The sequence below is a fragment of the Lonchura striata genome, chromosome 35, assembly GCF_050655825.1.
Source record: "Lonchura striata isolate lonStrDom1 chromosome 35, ASM5065582v1, whole genome shotgun sequence".
Classification (NCBI taxonomy): domain Eukaryota; kingdom Metazoa; phylum Chordata; class Aves; order Passeriformes; family Estrildidae; genus Lonchura; species Lonchura striata.
In genome coordinates, this window is record NC_140737.1 from 1,067,368 (window position 1) to 1,081,854 (window position 14,487).

The 14,487-nt window shown below is 47.0% G+C and overlaps 1 protein-coding gene across 2 annotated transcripts in view; it reads left to right on the forward strand.

The window, feature by feature from the left end:
• Nucleotides 1-14,487, forward strand: part of WDR46 (WD repeat domain 46) — a 38,291-nt gene that overhangs the window by 2,784 nt on the left and 21,020 nt on the right. The window contains exons 3-7 of one of the 2 annotated variants that reach the window (XM_085565100.1): nt 1,629-1,741; nt 6,551-6,638; nt 10,409-10,470; nt 12,242-12,346; nt 13,964-14,111. In XM_085565100.1, coding sequence (XP_085421226.1) covers nt 1,629-1,741; nt 6,551-6,638; nt 10,409-10,470; nt 12,242-12,346; nt 13,964-14,111 — 516 coding nt within the window. The remainder of the gene's footprint in view (nt 1-1,628; nt 1,742-6,550; nt 6,639-10,408; nt 10,471-12,241; nt 12,347-13,963; nt 14,112-14,487) is intronic. The other variant, XM_085565101.1, reaches the window with a different exon arrangement.

The following is a 14,487-nucleotide window of genomic DNA, read 5'->3' on the forward strand; positions in this document are numbered from 1 at the left end:
GGATTTTGGGGGGGTCCTGAGGGGGTTTGGGGGGAATGAGGGGATTTGGGGGGGAATGAGGGGATTTGGGGGGAAATGAGGAGATTTTGGGAGGAAATGAGGGGATTTTGGGGTCCTGAGGAGATTTTGGGGGGAATGAGGGGATTTGGGGGGTCCTGAGGGGATTTTGGGGGTTCTGAGGGGATTTGGGGGGTCCTGAAGGGATTTTGGGGGGAATGAGGGATTTTTATGGGAAATAGGAGAGATTTTGGGGAATCCTGAGGGGATTTTGGGGGAATCCTGAGGGGGTTTTATGGGAAATGAGGGGATTTTGGGGGAAATTAGGAGATTTTGGGGGGAAATGAGGAGATTTTGGGGGGTCCTGAGGGGATTTTGGGGGGTCCTGAGGGGATTTTGGGGGGAAATGAGGGGATTTTGGGGGGAATGAGGGGATTTGGGGGGAAAAGAGGGGATTTTGGGGGGTACTAAGGGGATTTTGGGGGGGTCCTGAGGGGATTTGGGGGGTCCTGAAGGGATTTTATGGGAAATAGGAGAGATTTTGGGGGTCCTGAGGGGATTTTGGGGAATCCTGAGGGGATTTTGGGGGTCCTGAGGGGATTTTGGGGGAATCCTGAGGGGGTTTTATGGGAAATGAGGGGATTTTGGGGGAAATGAGGAGATTTTGGGGGAAATGAGGGGATTTTATGGGAAATAGGAGAGATTTTGGGGAATCCTGAGGGAATTTTGGGGGTCCTGAGGGGGTTTTATGGGAAATGAGGGGATTTTGGGGGAAATTAGGAGATTTTGGGGGGCAATGAGGGGATTTTATGGGAAATAGAGGAGATATTTTGGGGGGCAATGAGGGGATTTTGGGGGGGAAATGAGGAGATTTTGGGGAGAATGAGGAGATTTTGGGGGATCCTGAGGGGATTTGGGGGGTCCTGAGGGGATTTTTTTGGAATTGAGTGAATTTGGGGGGAAATGAGGGGATTTTGGGGAATCCTGAGAGGATTTTGGAGAATCCTGAGGGGATTTTGGGGAATCCTGAGGGGATTTTGTGGGAAATGAGGGGATTTTGGGAGGAAATGAGGGGATTTTGGGGGGAAATGAGGGGTTTTGGGGGGAAATGAGGGGGTTTGGGGGGTCCTGAGGGGATTTTGGGGGAAAATGAGGAGATTTTGGGAGGAAATGAGGGGATTTTGGGGAATCCTGAGGGGATTTTGGGGAATCCTGAGAGGATTTTGGGGAATCCTGAGGGGATTTTGGGGAATCCTGAGGGGATTTTGTGGGAAATGAGGAGATTTTTGGGGGATCTGGGTGGAATTTGGGGGAATTTTGGGGGGATCTGAGTGGAATTGTGGGGATTTTGGGGGAATCTGTTTGGAATTTTTGGAATTTTGAGAGAATTTGTGTGGAATTTTCGGAATTTTGGGGGAATTGTGTGATTTTGGGGAATTTTGGGGGGGTCTGGGTGGGATTCTGGGAATTTTGGTGGGATCAGGGTGGGAATTTTTGGGAATTTGGTGGGATCTGGGTGGAATTTTGGGGAATTGGGGGAATTTTGGGGGGATCTGGGTGGAATTTTGGGAATTTTGGGGGGATCTGGGTGGAATTTTGGGAATTTTGGGGTGCTGACCCCTCGCTCCCAGCCCCGCGCCGTCGCCCCCCGGCTCCGCTGGCAGCTGAAAAATTTGGGAATTCGGGAAAAGTCGGCGGCGGAGAAAGCAGCGAGATGGGAAAAGCTGCTGCCCGAGGAGCCGGGGTGAGATTCCCGAATCCCGAAATCCCAAAATCCCGAAATCCCGAGTTCCCCAATTCCCGAAAATCCCGAGTTCCCCAATTCCCGAATTCCCGAATCCCGAAATCCCAAAATCCCGAGTTCCCCAATTCCCGAAATCCCCAATTCCCCAATTCCCGAAATCCCCAATTCCCGAATTCCCAAAATCCTGAATTCCCCAATTCCCCAATTCCCAAATTCCCGAATTCCCAAAATCCCGAATTCCCCAAAATCCCGAATTCCTGAATTCCCAAAATCTCCAATTCCCCAATTCCCAAAATCCTGAATTCCCAAAATCCCGAATTCCCAAAATCCCGAATTCCCAAAATCCTGAATTCCCCAATTCCCCAATTCCTGAATTTCCAATTCCCCAATTCCCCAAATCCCGAATTCCCCAATTACTGAATTCCCAAAATCCCGCATTCCCCAATTCCCAAATTCCCAAAATTCTGAATTCCCAAAATCCCCAATTCCCAAATTCCCGAATTCCCAAAAATCCCGAATTCCCGAAAATCCCGAATTCCCAAAAATCCCGAATTCCTGAATTCCCAAAATCCTGAATTCCCAAAAATCCCGAATTCCCGAATTCCCAAAATCCTGAATTTCCCAATTCCTGAAATCCTGAATTCCCGAAATCTCCAATTCCCCAATTCCCGAATCCCGAATTCCCAAAATCCCAAGTTCCCCAATTCCCGAAATCCCCAATTCCCGAAAATCCCGAATTCCCGAGATCCTGAAATCCCCAATTCCCGAAATCCCCAATTCCCGAATTCCCAAAAATCCCGAATTCCCAAAATCCTGAATTTCCCAATTCCTGAAATCCTGAATTCCCGAAATCTCCAATTCCCCAATTCCTGAATCCCGAAATCCCAAAATCCCGAGTTCCCCAATTCCCGAAATCCCCAATTCCCTAATTCCCAAAAATCCCGAATTCCCGAATTCCCAAAATCCTGAGTTCCCCAATTCCCGAAATCCTGAATTCCCCAATTCCCGAGATCCTGAATTCCCCAATTCCTGAAATCCCAAAATCCCGAATTCCCCAATTCCCCAATTCCCGAATCCTGAAATCCCAAAATCCCGAGTTCCCCAATTCCCGAAATCCCGAATTCCCGAATTCCCAAAAATCCCGAATTCCCAAAATCCTGAATTCCCCAATTCCCAAAATCCTGAATTCCCAAATTCCCCAATTCCTGAATTTCCAATTCCCCAATTCCCCAAATCCCGAATTCCCCAATTACTGAATTCCCAAAATCCCGCATTCCCCAATTCCCAAATTCCCAAAATTCTGAATTCCCAAAATCCCCAATTCCCAAATTCCCGAATTCCCAAAAATCCCGAATTCCCGAAAATCCCGAATTCCCAAAAATCCCGAATTCCTGAATTCCCAAAATCCTGAATTCCCAAAAATCCCGAATTCCCGAATTCCCAAAATCCTGAATTTCCCAATTCCTGAAATCCTGAATTCCCGAAATCTCCAATTCCCCAATTCCCGAATCCCGAATTCCCAAAATCCCAAGTTCCCCAATTCCCGAAATCCCCAATTCCCGAAAATCCCGAATTCCCGAGATCCTGAAATCCCCAATTCCCGAAATCCCCAATTCCCGAATTCCCAAAAATCCCGAATTCCCAAAATCCTGAATTCCCGAAATCTCCAATTCCCCAATTCCTGAATCCCGAAATCCCAAAATCCCGAGTTCCCCAATTCCCGAAATCCCCAATTCCCTAATTCCCAAAAATCCCGAATTCCCGAATTCCCAAAATCCTGAGTTCCCCAATTCCCGAAATCCTGAATTCCCCAATTCCCGAGATCCTGAATTCCCAAAATCCTGAATTCCCCAATTCCTGAAATCCTGAATTCCCGAAATCTCCAATTCCCCAATTCCCGAATCCCGAAATCCCAAAATCCCGAGTTCCCCAATTCCCGAAAATCCCGAATTCCTGAATTCCCAAAAATCCCGAATTCCCAAAATCCTGAATTCCCCAATTCTTGAAATCCTGAATTCCCCAAATCTCCAATTCCCCAATTCCCAAAATCCTGAATTCCCAAAATCCCCGATTCCCCAATTCCCAAAAATCCCGAATTCCCAAAATCCTGAATTCCCCAATTCCCGAATTCCCCAAAATCCCGCATTCCCCAATTCCCAAATTCCCAAAATTCTGAATTCCCGAATTCCCAAAATCCCCAATTCCCAAAATTCTGAATTCCCAAATTCCCAAAATCCCGGAACCATCCCGAAATTCTGGAGTGATCCCAAATCCCCAAACAATCCCAAAATTTTGGGGAAAAAAAGGGAAATTTTGGGGAGGAAAGAAAGGAGATTTTGGGGGCAGAAAAAAAGGGAATTTTAGGGGGGAAAAAGGGAATTTTAAGGAGAAAATGGAATTTTTTGGGGCTAAAAAAGGGAATTTTGAGGAGGAAAAGGGAATTTTTGGGGTTAAAAAAGGGAATTTTCGGGGTTAAAAAAGGGATTTTTTTGAGGAATAAAATAGGAATTTTTTGGGGGGAGAAAAAATGGAATTTTGAGGAGAAAAAGGGATTTTTTTGGGGAAAAAAGGGAATTTTGAAGAGAAAAAAAGGCAATTTTTGGGGATAAAAAAGGGAATTTTTGGGGCTAAAAAAGGGAATTTTTGGGGCAAAAAAGAGGGAAATTTTGAGGAGAAAAAGGGAATTTTTGGGGCTAAAAAGGAATTTTTGGGTCTAAAAAAGGGGATTTTGGGGGTTAAAAATGGAATAATTTTTGGGGCTAAAAAAGGGGAATTTTTTAGAAGAAAAAAGGAATTTTTGGGGCTAAAAAAGGGGATTTTGGGGGTTAAAAAAGGAATAATTTTTGGGGAAAAAAAGTGACTTTTAGGAAAAAAAGGGAATTTTTGGGGCTGGAAAAGGGAATTTTTGGGGCTAAAAAAGGGGATTTTGGGGGTTAAAAAAGGAATGATTTTTGGGGCAAAAAAAGTGATTTTTTAGGAAAAAAAGGGAATTTTTGGGGCTAGAAAAGGGGATTTTTGGGGCTAGAAAAGGGGATTTTTGGGGCTAGAAAAGGGAATTTTTAGGGCTAAAAAAGGGGATTTTGGGGGTTAAAAAAGGAATAATTTTTGGGGCTAAAAAAGGGAATTTTTGGGGCCAAAAAAAGGGAATTTTTGGGGCAAAAAAAAGGAAATTTTGAAGAGAAAAAGGGAATTTTTGGGGCTAGAAAAGGGGATTTTTGGGTCTAAAAAAGGGAATTTTTGGGGCTAAAAAAGGGGATTTTGGGGGTTAAAAAAGGAATGATTTTTGGGGTTAAAAAACGGGATTTTGGGGGTTAAAAAAGGGGATTTTTGGGGCTAAAAAAGGGAATTTTTGGGGCAAAAAAAAGGAAATTTTTGGGGCAAAAAAAAGGAAATTTTGAAGAGAAAAAGGGAATTTTTGGGGCTAGAAAAGGGGATTTTGGGGGTTAAAAAAGGGGATTTTGGGGGCTAAAAAAGGGGATTTTTGGGGCTAAAAAAGGGAATTTTTGGGGCTAAAAAAGGGGATTTTGGGGGTTAAAAATGGAATAATTTTTGGGGCTAAAAAAGGGAATTTTTGGGGCTAAAAAAGGGAATTTTTGGGGCAAAAAAAAGGAAACTTTGAAGAGAAAAAGGGAATTTTTGGGGCTAGAAAAGGGGATTTTTGGGGCTAGAAAAGGGAATTTTTGGGGCTAAAAAAGGGAATTTTGGGGGCTAAAAAAGGAATAATTTTTGGGGCTAAAAAAGGGAATTTTTGGGGCCAAAAAAAGGGAATTTTTGGGGCAAAAAAAAGGAAATTTTGAAGAGAAAAAGGGAATTTTTGGGGCTAGAAAAGGGGATTTTTGGGTCTAAAAAACGGGATTTTGGGGGTTAAAAAAGGAATGATTTTTGGGGTTAAAAAAGGAATAATTTTTGGGGCAAAAAAAGTGATTTTTTAGGAAAAAAAGGGAATTTTTGGGGCTAGAAAAGGGGATTTTTGGGGCTAGAAAAGGGAATTTTTGGGGCTGTAAAAGGGGATTTTTGGGGTTAAAAAAGGAATAATTTTTGGGGCTAAAAAAGGGAATTTTTGGGGCAAAAAAGAGGGAAATTTTGAGGAGAAAAAGGGAATTTTTGGGGCTAGAAAAGGGGATTTTGGGGGCTAGAAAAGGGGATTTTGGGGGTTAAAAAAGGAATAATTTTTGGGGCAAAAAAAGAGGGATTTTTTAGGAGAAAAAGGGAAATTTTGGGGCTAAAAAAGGGAATTTTGAGGAACAAAAAGGGAATTTTTGGGGTAAAAAAAGGGAATTTTTGGGTCTAAAAAACGGGATTTTGGGGGTTAAAAAAGGAATAATTTTTGGGGCAAAAAAAGTGATTTTTTAGGAAAAAAAGGATTTTTGGGGCTAAAAAAGGCGATTTTGGGGGCTAAAAAAGGGGATTTTTGGGGCTAGAAAAGGGAATTTTTGGGGCTAAAAAAGGGGATTTTGGGGGTTAAAAAAAGAATAATTTTTGGGGCTAAAAAAGGAATGATTTTTGGGTCTAAAAAAGGGGATTTTGGGGGTTAAAAAAGGGGATTTTTTGGGTTAAAAATTGAATGATTTTTGGGGTTAAAAAAGGGGATTTTGGGGGTTAAAAAAGGGGATTTTTGGGGGCTAAAAAAGGGGATTTTGGGGCTAAAAAAGGAATGATTTTTGGGGGCTAAAAAAGGGGATTTTGGGGCTAAAAAAGGGGATTTTGGGGGTTAAAAAAGGGGATTTTGGGGGTTAAAAAAGGAATAATTTTTGGGGCTAAAAAAGGAGTAATTTTTGGGTGTAAAAAAGGGGATTTTGGGCCCGGCAGGTTCCTGGAGGCGCAGCCGGGGCAGGACCCGGCGCGGATCCCGCAGAGCGAAATCGTCCGGAACGTCGACATCGGCAGCGGCGCCAAGGTGGGAAACGGGGAGAAAACGGGGGAAAACGGGAAAATGCCAAAAAACGACACTTTGGGGGGAAAAAATGGGATTTTGGGGGGAAAATGGGGATTTTGGGGGGAAAAATGGGGATTTTGGGGGGAAAATGGGGATTTTGGGGGAAAAAAATGGGGATTTTGGGGGGAAAATGGGGATTTGGGAGAGAAAAAATGGGAATTTAGGAGAGAAAAAATGGGATTTTGGGGGGAAAAATGGGGATTTTGGGGGGAAAATGGGAATTTTGGGAGAGAAAAAATGGGATTTTGGGGGGAAAAATGGGGATTTTGGGGGGAAAATGGGAATTTGGGAGAGAAAAAATGGGATTTTGGGGGGAAAAATGGGGATTTTGGGGAAAAAATGGGGATTTTGGGGGGAAAAATGGGGATTTTGGGGGGAAAAATGGGGATTTGGGAGAGAAAAAATGGGGATTTTGGGGGGGAAAAGGGGATTTTGGGGGGGAAAAAATGGGGATTTTGGGGGGGAAAAATGGGGATTTTGGGGGGAAAAATGGGATTTTAGGGGGGGGAAATGGGGATTTTGGGGGGAAAAAATGGGATTTTGGGGGAAAAAATGGGGATTTTGGGGGGAAAAAATGGGATTTTGGGGGGGAAAAATGGGGATTTGGGAGAGAAAAAATGGGATTTTGGGGGGAAAAATGGGGATTTTGGGGGGAAAATGGGGATTTTGGGGGGAAAATGGGGATTTGGGAGAGAAAAATGGGGATTTGGGAGAGAAAAAATGGGATTTTGGGGAGAAAAATGGGAATTTGGGAGAGAAAAAATGGGATTTTGGGGGGAAAAATGGGGATTTTGGGGAAAAAATGGGGATTTTGGGGGGAAAATGGGAATTTTGGGGGGAAAATGGGGATTTTGGGGGGGAAAATGGGATTTTAGGGGGGGGAAAATGGGGATTTTGGGGGAGAAATGGGGATTTTGGGGAAAAAACAAGGATTTTGGGGGAAAAAATGGGAATTTTTTTGGGGAGAAAAGGATTTTGGGGAGAAATGGGGATTTTGGGTGGAAAAATGGATTTTGGGGGAAGAAACGGAAATTTGGGGGAAAAATTGGGATTTTGGGGGAAAATGGGAATTTTGGGGGGAAAAATGAGGATTTTGGGGGAAAAATAGGAATTTTGGGGGAGAAAAATTGGGATTTTGGGGGGGGAAATGGGAATTTTGGGGGGAAATGGGAATTTTGGGGGAAAAATGGGAATTTTGGGGTAAAAATGGGAATTTTTGGGGGAAAATGGGGATTTTTGGGATTTTGGGAGTTTTGGGAATTTGGGGAATTTTGGGATTTCTGGGAATGTCAGGAATTTTGGGAATACTGAGAACATTGGGAATTCTGGGAATCTTGGGAATGTTGGGAATTTCGGATGTTTTGGGGATGTTGGGAATTCTGGGAACGTCAGGAATGTTGGGAATTCTGGGAATGTTGGGAATTCCAGGAATGTTGGGAATTCTGGGAACGTCAGGATTTCCACGAATATCGGGAACATTGGGATTTCCGGGAATTTTGGGAATGTTGGGAATTCCGGGAATGTTGGGAATTCTGGGAACGTCAGGACTTTTGGGAATTCTGTGAATATTGGGATTTCTGGGAATGTTGGGATTTCCGGAAACGTTGGGAATTCCGGGAACATCGGGAATTCTGGGAATGTTGGGAATTCCGGGAATTCTGGGAACGTCGGGATTTCTGGGAATGTCGGGAATTCCGGGAATTTTGGGTATTTTGGGAATGTCGGGAATGTCAGGATTTTTTGGGAACGTTGGGATTTCTGGGAATATCGGGAATTCCGGGGATTTTGGGTATTTTGGGAATGTTGGGGATGTCGGGAATGTCAGGATTTTTTGGGAATGTCAGGATTTTTTGGGAATGTCGGGATTTTTTGGGAATGTCAGGATTTTTTGGGAATGTTGGGATTTTTTGGGAATGTCGGGATTTTTTGGGAATGTCGGGATTTTTTGGGAATGTCAGGATTTTTTGGGAATGTTGGGATTTTTTGGGAATGTCGGGATTTTTTGGGAATGTCGGGAATTCCGGGGATTTTGGGTATTTTGGGAATGTTGGGGATGTCGGGAATGTCAGGATTTTTTGGGAATGTCGGGATTTTTTGGGAATGTCGGGATTTTTTGGGAATGTCGGGATTTTTTGGGAATGTCGGGATTTTTTGGGAATGTCAGGATTTTTTGGGAATGTCAGGATTTTTTGGGAATGTTGGGAATTCCGGGGATTTTGGGAATGTTGGGGATGTCGGGAATGTCAGGATTTTTTGGGAATGTCGGGATTTTTTGGGAATGTCGGGATTTTTTGGGAATGTCGGGAATTCCGGGAATGTCAGGATTTTTTGGGAACGTCGGGATTTTTTGGGAATGTCAGGATTTTTTGGGAATGTTGGGATTTTTTGGGAATGTCGGGATTTTTTGGGAATGTCGGGAATTCCGGGGATTTTGGGTATTTTGGGAATGTTGGGGATGTCGGGAATGTCAGGATTTTTTGGGAATGTCGGGATTTTTTGGGAATGTCGGGATTTTTTGGGAATGTCGGGATTTTTTGGGAATGTCGGGATTTTTTGGGAATGTCGGGAATTCCGGGAATTTTGGGTATTTTGGGAATGTTGGGGATGTCGGGAATGTCAGGATTTTTTGGGAATGTCGGGAATTCCGGGAATTCCGGGTATTTCGGGAATGTTGGGGATGTCGGGAATGTCGGGATTTTTTGGGAATGTCGGGATTTTTTGGGAATGTCGGGATTTTTTGGGAATGTCAGGATTTTTTGGGAATGTCAGGATTTTTTGGGAATGTTGGGAATTCCGGGGATTTTGGGAATGTTGGGGATGTCGGGAATGTCAGGATTTTTTGGGAATGTCGGGATTTTTTGGGAATGTCGGGATTTTTTGGGAATGTCGGGAATTCCGGGAATGTCAGGATTTTTTGGGAACGTCGGGATTTTTTGGGAATGTCAGGATTTTTTGGGAATGTTGGGATTTTTTGGGAATGTCGGGATTTTTTGGGAATGTCGGGAATTCCGGGGATTTTGGGTATTTTGGGAATGTTGGGGATGTCGGGAATGTCAGGATTTTTTGGGAATGTCGGGATTTTTTGGGAATGTCGGGATTTTTTGGGAATGTCGGGATTTTTTGGGAATGTCGGGATTTTTTGGGAATGTCGGGAATTCCGGGAATTTTGGGTATTTTGGGAATGTTGGGGATGTCGGGAATGTCAGGATTTTTTGGGAATGTCGGGAATTCCGGGAATTCCGGGTATTTCGGGAATGTTGGGGATGTCGGGAATGTCAGGATTTTTTGGGAATGTCGGGATTTTTTGGGAATGTCGGGATTTTTTGGGAATGTCAGGATTTTTTGGGAATGTCAGGATTTTTTGGGAATGTTGGGAATTCCGGGGATTTTGGGAATGTTGGGGATGTCGGGAATGTCAGGATTTTTTGGGAATGTCGGGATTTTTTGGGAATGTCGGGATTTTTTGGGAATGTCGGGAATTCCGGGAATGTCAGGATTTTTTGGGAACGTCGGGATTTTTTGGGAATGTCGGGATTTTTTGGGAATGTCGGGAATTCCGGGAATGTCAGGATTTTTTGGGAACGTCGGGATTTTTTGGGAATGTCAGGATTTTTTGGGAATGTCGGGATTTTTTGGGAATGTCGGGATTTTTTGGGAATGTCGGGAATTCCGGGCACGTTGGGAATATTTGGAATCCCGGGAATCCGGGCGCTGATCCGGGTCTCTCCCAGCGCTTTGAGCTGCGCCTGGAGCAGTTCGGGCCCTACCGGCTGGACTACGACCGCACCGGCAGGTGAGCACCAGTATGGACCAGTATAGACCAGTATAGACCAGTATGGACCAGTATGGACCAGTATGGACCAGTATGGACCAGTATAGACCAGTATGGACCAGTATAGACCAGTACGGACCGGTATGGACCAGTATGGACCAGTACAGACCAGTACAGACTACGACCGCACGGGCAGGTGAGCACCAGTATGGACCAGTATGGACCGGTACAGAGCAGTATGGACTGATAGAAACCAGTACGGACCAGTATAAACCAGTACAGACCAGTACGGACTACGACCGCACAGGCAGGTGAGCACCAGTATAAACCAGTATGGACCGGTACGGACCGGTATGGACCAGTATGGACCGGTATAAACCAGTACGGACCGGTATGGACCAGTATGGACCAGTATGGACCAGTATAAACCAGTATGGACCAGTATAGACCAGTACGGACCAGTATAAACCAGTACGGACCAGTATAGACCAGTATGGACTAGTATAAACCAGTACGGACCAGTATAAACCAGTACAGACGAGTACGGACCAGTATAAACTAGTATGGACCAGTATAAACCAGTACGGACTACGACCGCACTGGCAGGTGAGCACCAGTACAGACCAGTATAAACCAGTATGGACCAGTATGGACTGATATAAACCACTACGGACCAGTACGGACCAGTATAAACCAGTACGGACCGGTACAGACCAGTATAAACCAGTATGGACCAGTACAGACCAGTATAAACCAGTACAGACCAGTATAAACCAGTACAGACTGGCACAGACCAGTATGGACTGGTACAGACCAGTATAAACCAGTACAGACAGTACAGACTGATAGAAACCAGTATAAACCAGTAGGTAGTGATGGAAACCAGTACAGACCAGTATGGACCAGTTTGTCCCAGTTCCATCCCAGTCCCTCCCAGTCCCTCCCAGTCCCTCCCAGTCCCTCCCAGTTCCTCCCAGTCCATCCCAGTCCCTCCCAGTCCCTCCCAGTTCCCTCCCAGTTCCATCCCAGTCCCTCCCAGTCCCTCCCAGTTCCTCCCAGTCCATCCCAGTTCATCCCAGTTCCTCCCAGTCCATCCCAGTTCCCTCCCAGTCCCTCCCAGTTCCTCCCAGTCCATCCCAGTCCCTCCCAGTCCCTCCCAGTTCCTCCCAGTCCATCCCAGTTCATCCCAGTTCCTCCCAGTCCATCCCAGTTCCCTCCCAGTTCCTCCCAGTCCATCCCAGTTCCCTCCCAGTCCCTCCCAGTTCATCCCAGTTCCTCCCAGTCCATCCCAGTTCCCTCCCAGTTCCCTCCCAGTCCCTCCCAGTCCCTCCCAGTATAAACCAGTCCCTCCCAGTCCATCCCAGTTCCCTCCCAGTTCCCTCCCAGTCCCTCCCAGTCCATCCCAGTCCCTCCCAGTCCCTCCCAGTCCCTCCCAGTCCCCCCCAGTCCCCCCCAGTCCCTCCCAGTCCCTCCCAGTTCCCTCCCAGTCCCTCCCAGTCCCTCCCAGTATAAACCAGTCCCTCCCAGTCCATCCCAGTTCCCTCCCAGTTCCCTCCCAGTCCCTCCCAGTCCCTCCCAGTTCCCTCCCAGTCCCCTCCCAGTCCCTCCCAGTCCCTCCCAGTTCCCTCCCAGTCCCTCCCAGTCCCTCCCAGTTCCTTCCCAGTCCCTCCCAGTCCCTCCCAGTCCCTCCCAGTTCCCCCCCAGTCCCTCCCAGTCCCTCCCAGTTCCCTCCCAGTCTCTCCCAGTCCCTCCCAGTCCCCCCCAGTCCCTCCCAGTAAATCCCAGTTTGCAGGTATCTCTTACTGGGAGGCCGCCGGGGTCACGTGGCCGCCCTGGACTGGGCCCAGCGGCGCCTCCTGAGCGAGTTCAGCGTGGGAGAACCAGTGAGCGACCTCAGGTGGGACTGGTTTGTACTGGTTTGTACTGGTTTGGACTGGGAGGGACTGGGAGAACCAGTGAGAGACCTCAGGTGGGACTGGTTTATACTGGTTTGTACTGGGAGGGACTGGGAGGGACTGGGAGAACCAGTGAGCGACCTCAGGTGGGACTGGTTTGTACTGGGAGGGACTGGGAGGGACTGGGAGGGACTGGGAGGGACTGGGAGGGACTGGGAGAACCAGTGAGAGACCTCAGGTGGGACTGGTTTGTACTGGTTTGGACTGGGAGGGACTGGGAGGGACTGGGAGGGACTGGGAGAACCAGTGAGCGACCTCAGGTGGGACTGGTTTGTACTGGTTTGTACTGGGAGGGACTGGGAGGGACTGGGAGGGACTGGGAGAACCAGTGAGCGACCTCAGGTGGGACTGGTTTATACTGGTTTGTACTGGTTTGTACTGGGAGGGACTGGGAGGGACTGGGAGAACCAGTGAGCGACCTCAGGTGGGACTGGTTTGGACTGGTTTGTACTGGGAGGGACTGGGAGGGACTGGGAGGGACTGGGAGAACCAGTGAGCGACCTCAGGTGGGACTGGTTTGTACTGGGAGGGACTGGGAGGGACTGGGAGAACCAGTGAGCGACCTCAGGTGGGACTGGTTTGTACTGGGAGGGACTGGGAGGGACTGGGAGAACCAGTGAGCGACCTCAGGTGGGACTGGTTTGTACTGGTTTGTACTGGGAGGGACTGGGACGGACTGGGATGGACCTCAGGTGGGACTGGTTTGTACTGGGAGGGACTGGGATGAACTGGGAGGGACTGGGATGAACTGGGAGGAACTGGGAGGGACCTCAGGTGGGACTGGGGGAACTGGTTTATACTGGGAGGGACTGGGAGCAAGAAACGGGGAAAAAATCAGGGAAGAAACGGGAAAAATCGGGAAAAAATGGGAAAAATCTGATTTTTTGGGGGAAATGGGGACTGGGGGATACTGGGAGGGACTGGGATAAACTGGGACAAACTGGGAGCAAAAAACAGGGAAAAAATCAGGGAAGAAACGGGAAAAATCGGGGGGAAAATGGGAAAAAATCGGATTTTTGGGGGGAAATGGGGACTGGGGGATACTGGGATGGACTGGGAGGGACTGGGACAAACTGGGATGGACTGGGAGGGACTGGGACAAACTGGGATGGACTGGGATAAACTGGGAGGGAACTGGGATAAACTGGGAGGGAACTGGGAGGGAACTGGGAATGGACTGGGAGGGACTGGGAGGGACTGGGTCCATTTTTCCCCCCAAACCCCTGTAATTTTCCCAAAATCCCGTTTTTTCACCCCAAAATCCCGTTATTCCCCCCAAACCCCTATAATTTTCCCAAAATCCCGTTTTTTCCCCCCAAAATCCCATTTATTCCCCCCAAACCTGTGTAATTTTCCCAAAATCCCATTTTTTCCCCCCAAAATCCCATTTATTCCCCCCAAACCCCTGTAATTTTCCCAAAATCCCGTTTTTTCACCCCAAAATCCTGTTTTTTCACCCCCAAACCCCATTTATTCCCCCCCAACCCCTGTAATTTTCCCAAAATCCCATTTTTTCACCCCAAAATCCCGTTTTTTCACCCCAAAATCCCGTTTCCCAGGTGGCTGCACAGCGAGTCTCTGCTGGCGGTGGCGCAGCGCCGGCTCCACATCTACGACAGCCAAGGCCTGGAGATCCACGTGCTGCCCGAATTCCTGGGAATTCTGCACCTGGAATTCCTGCCCTGGCACTTCCTGCTGGCTGCCGTGGTCAGTCCGGGGAAAAAAACCCAAAATTTGGGGAAAAAACGGCCGATTTTGGGCAAAAATGGCCATTTTTAGCTGCATTTTTCCCATTCTTGTGTGATTTTTGCCCATTTTTGGCTGATTTTAGAGGAATTTTCTGGGTTTTTACACCTGGAATTCCTGCCCTGGCACTTCCTGCTGGCTGCCGTGGTCAGTCTGGGGAAAAAAACCCCAAATTTGGGGAAAAAACGGCCGATTTTGGGCAAAAATCGCCATTTTTAGCAATTGGTTTACCATTTTTGGCTGATTTTTGCCCATTTTTGGAGGAATTTTCTGGGTTTTTTCACCTGGAATTCCTGCCCTGGCACTTCCTGCTGGCTGCCGTGGTCAGTCTGGGGAA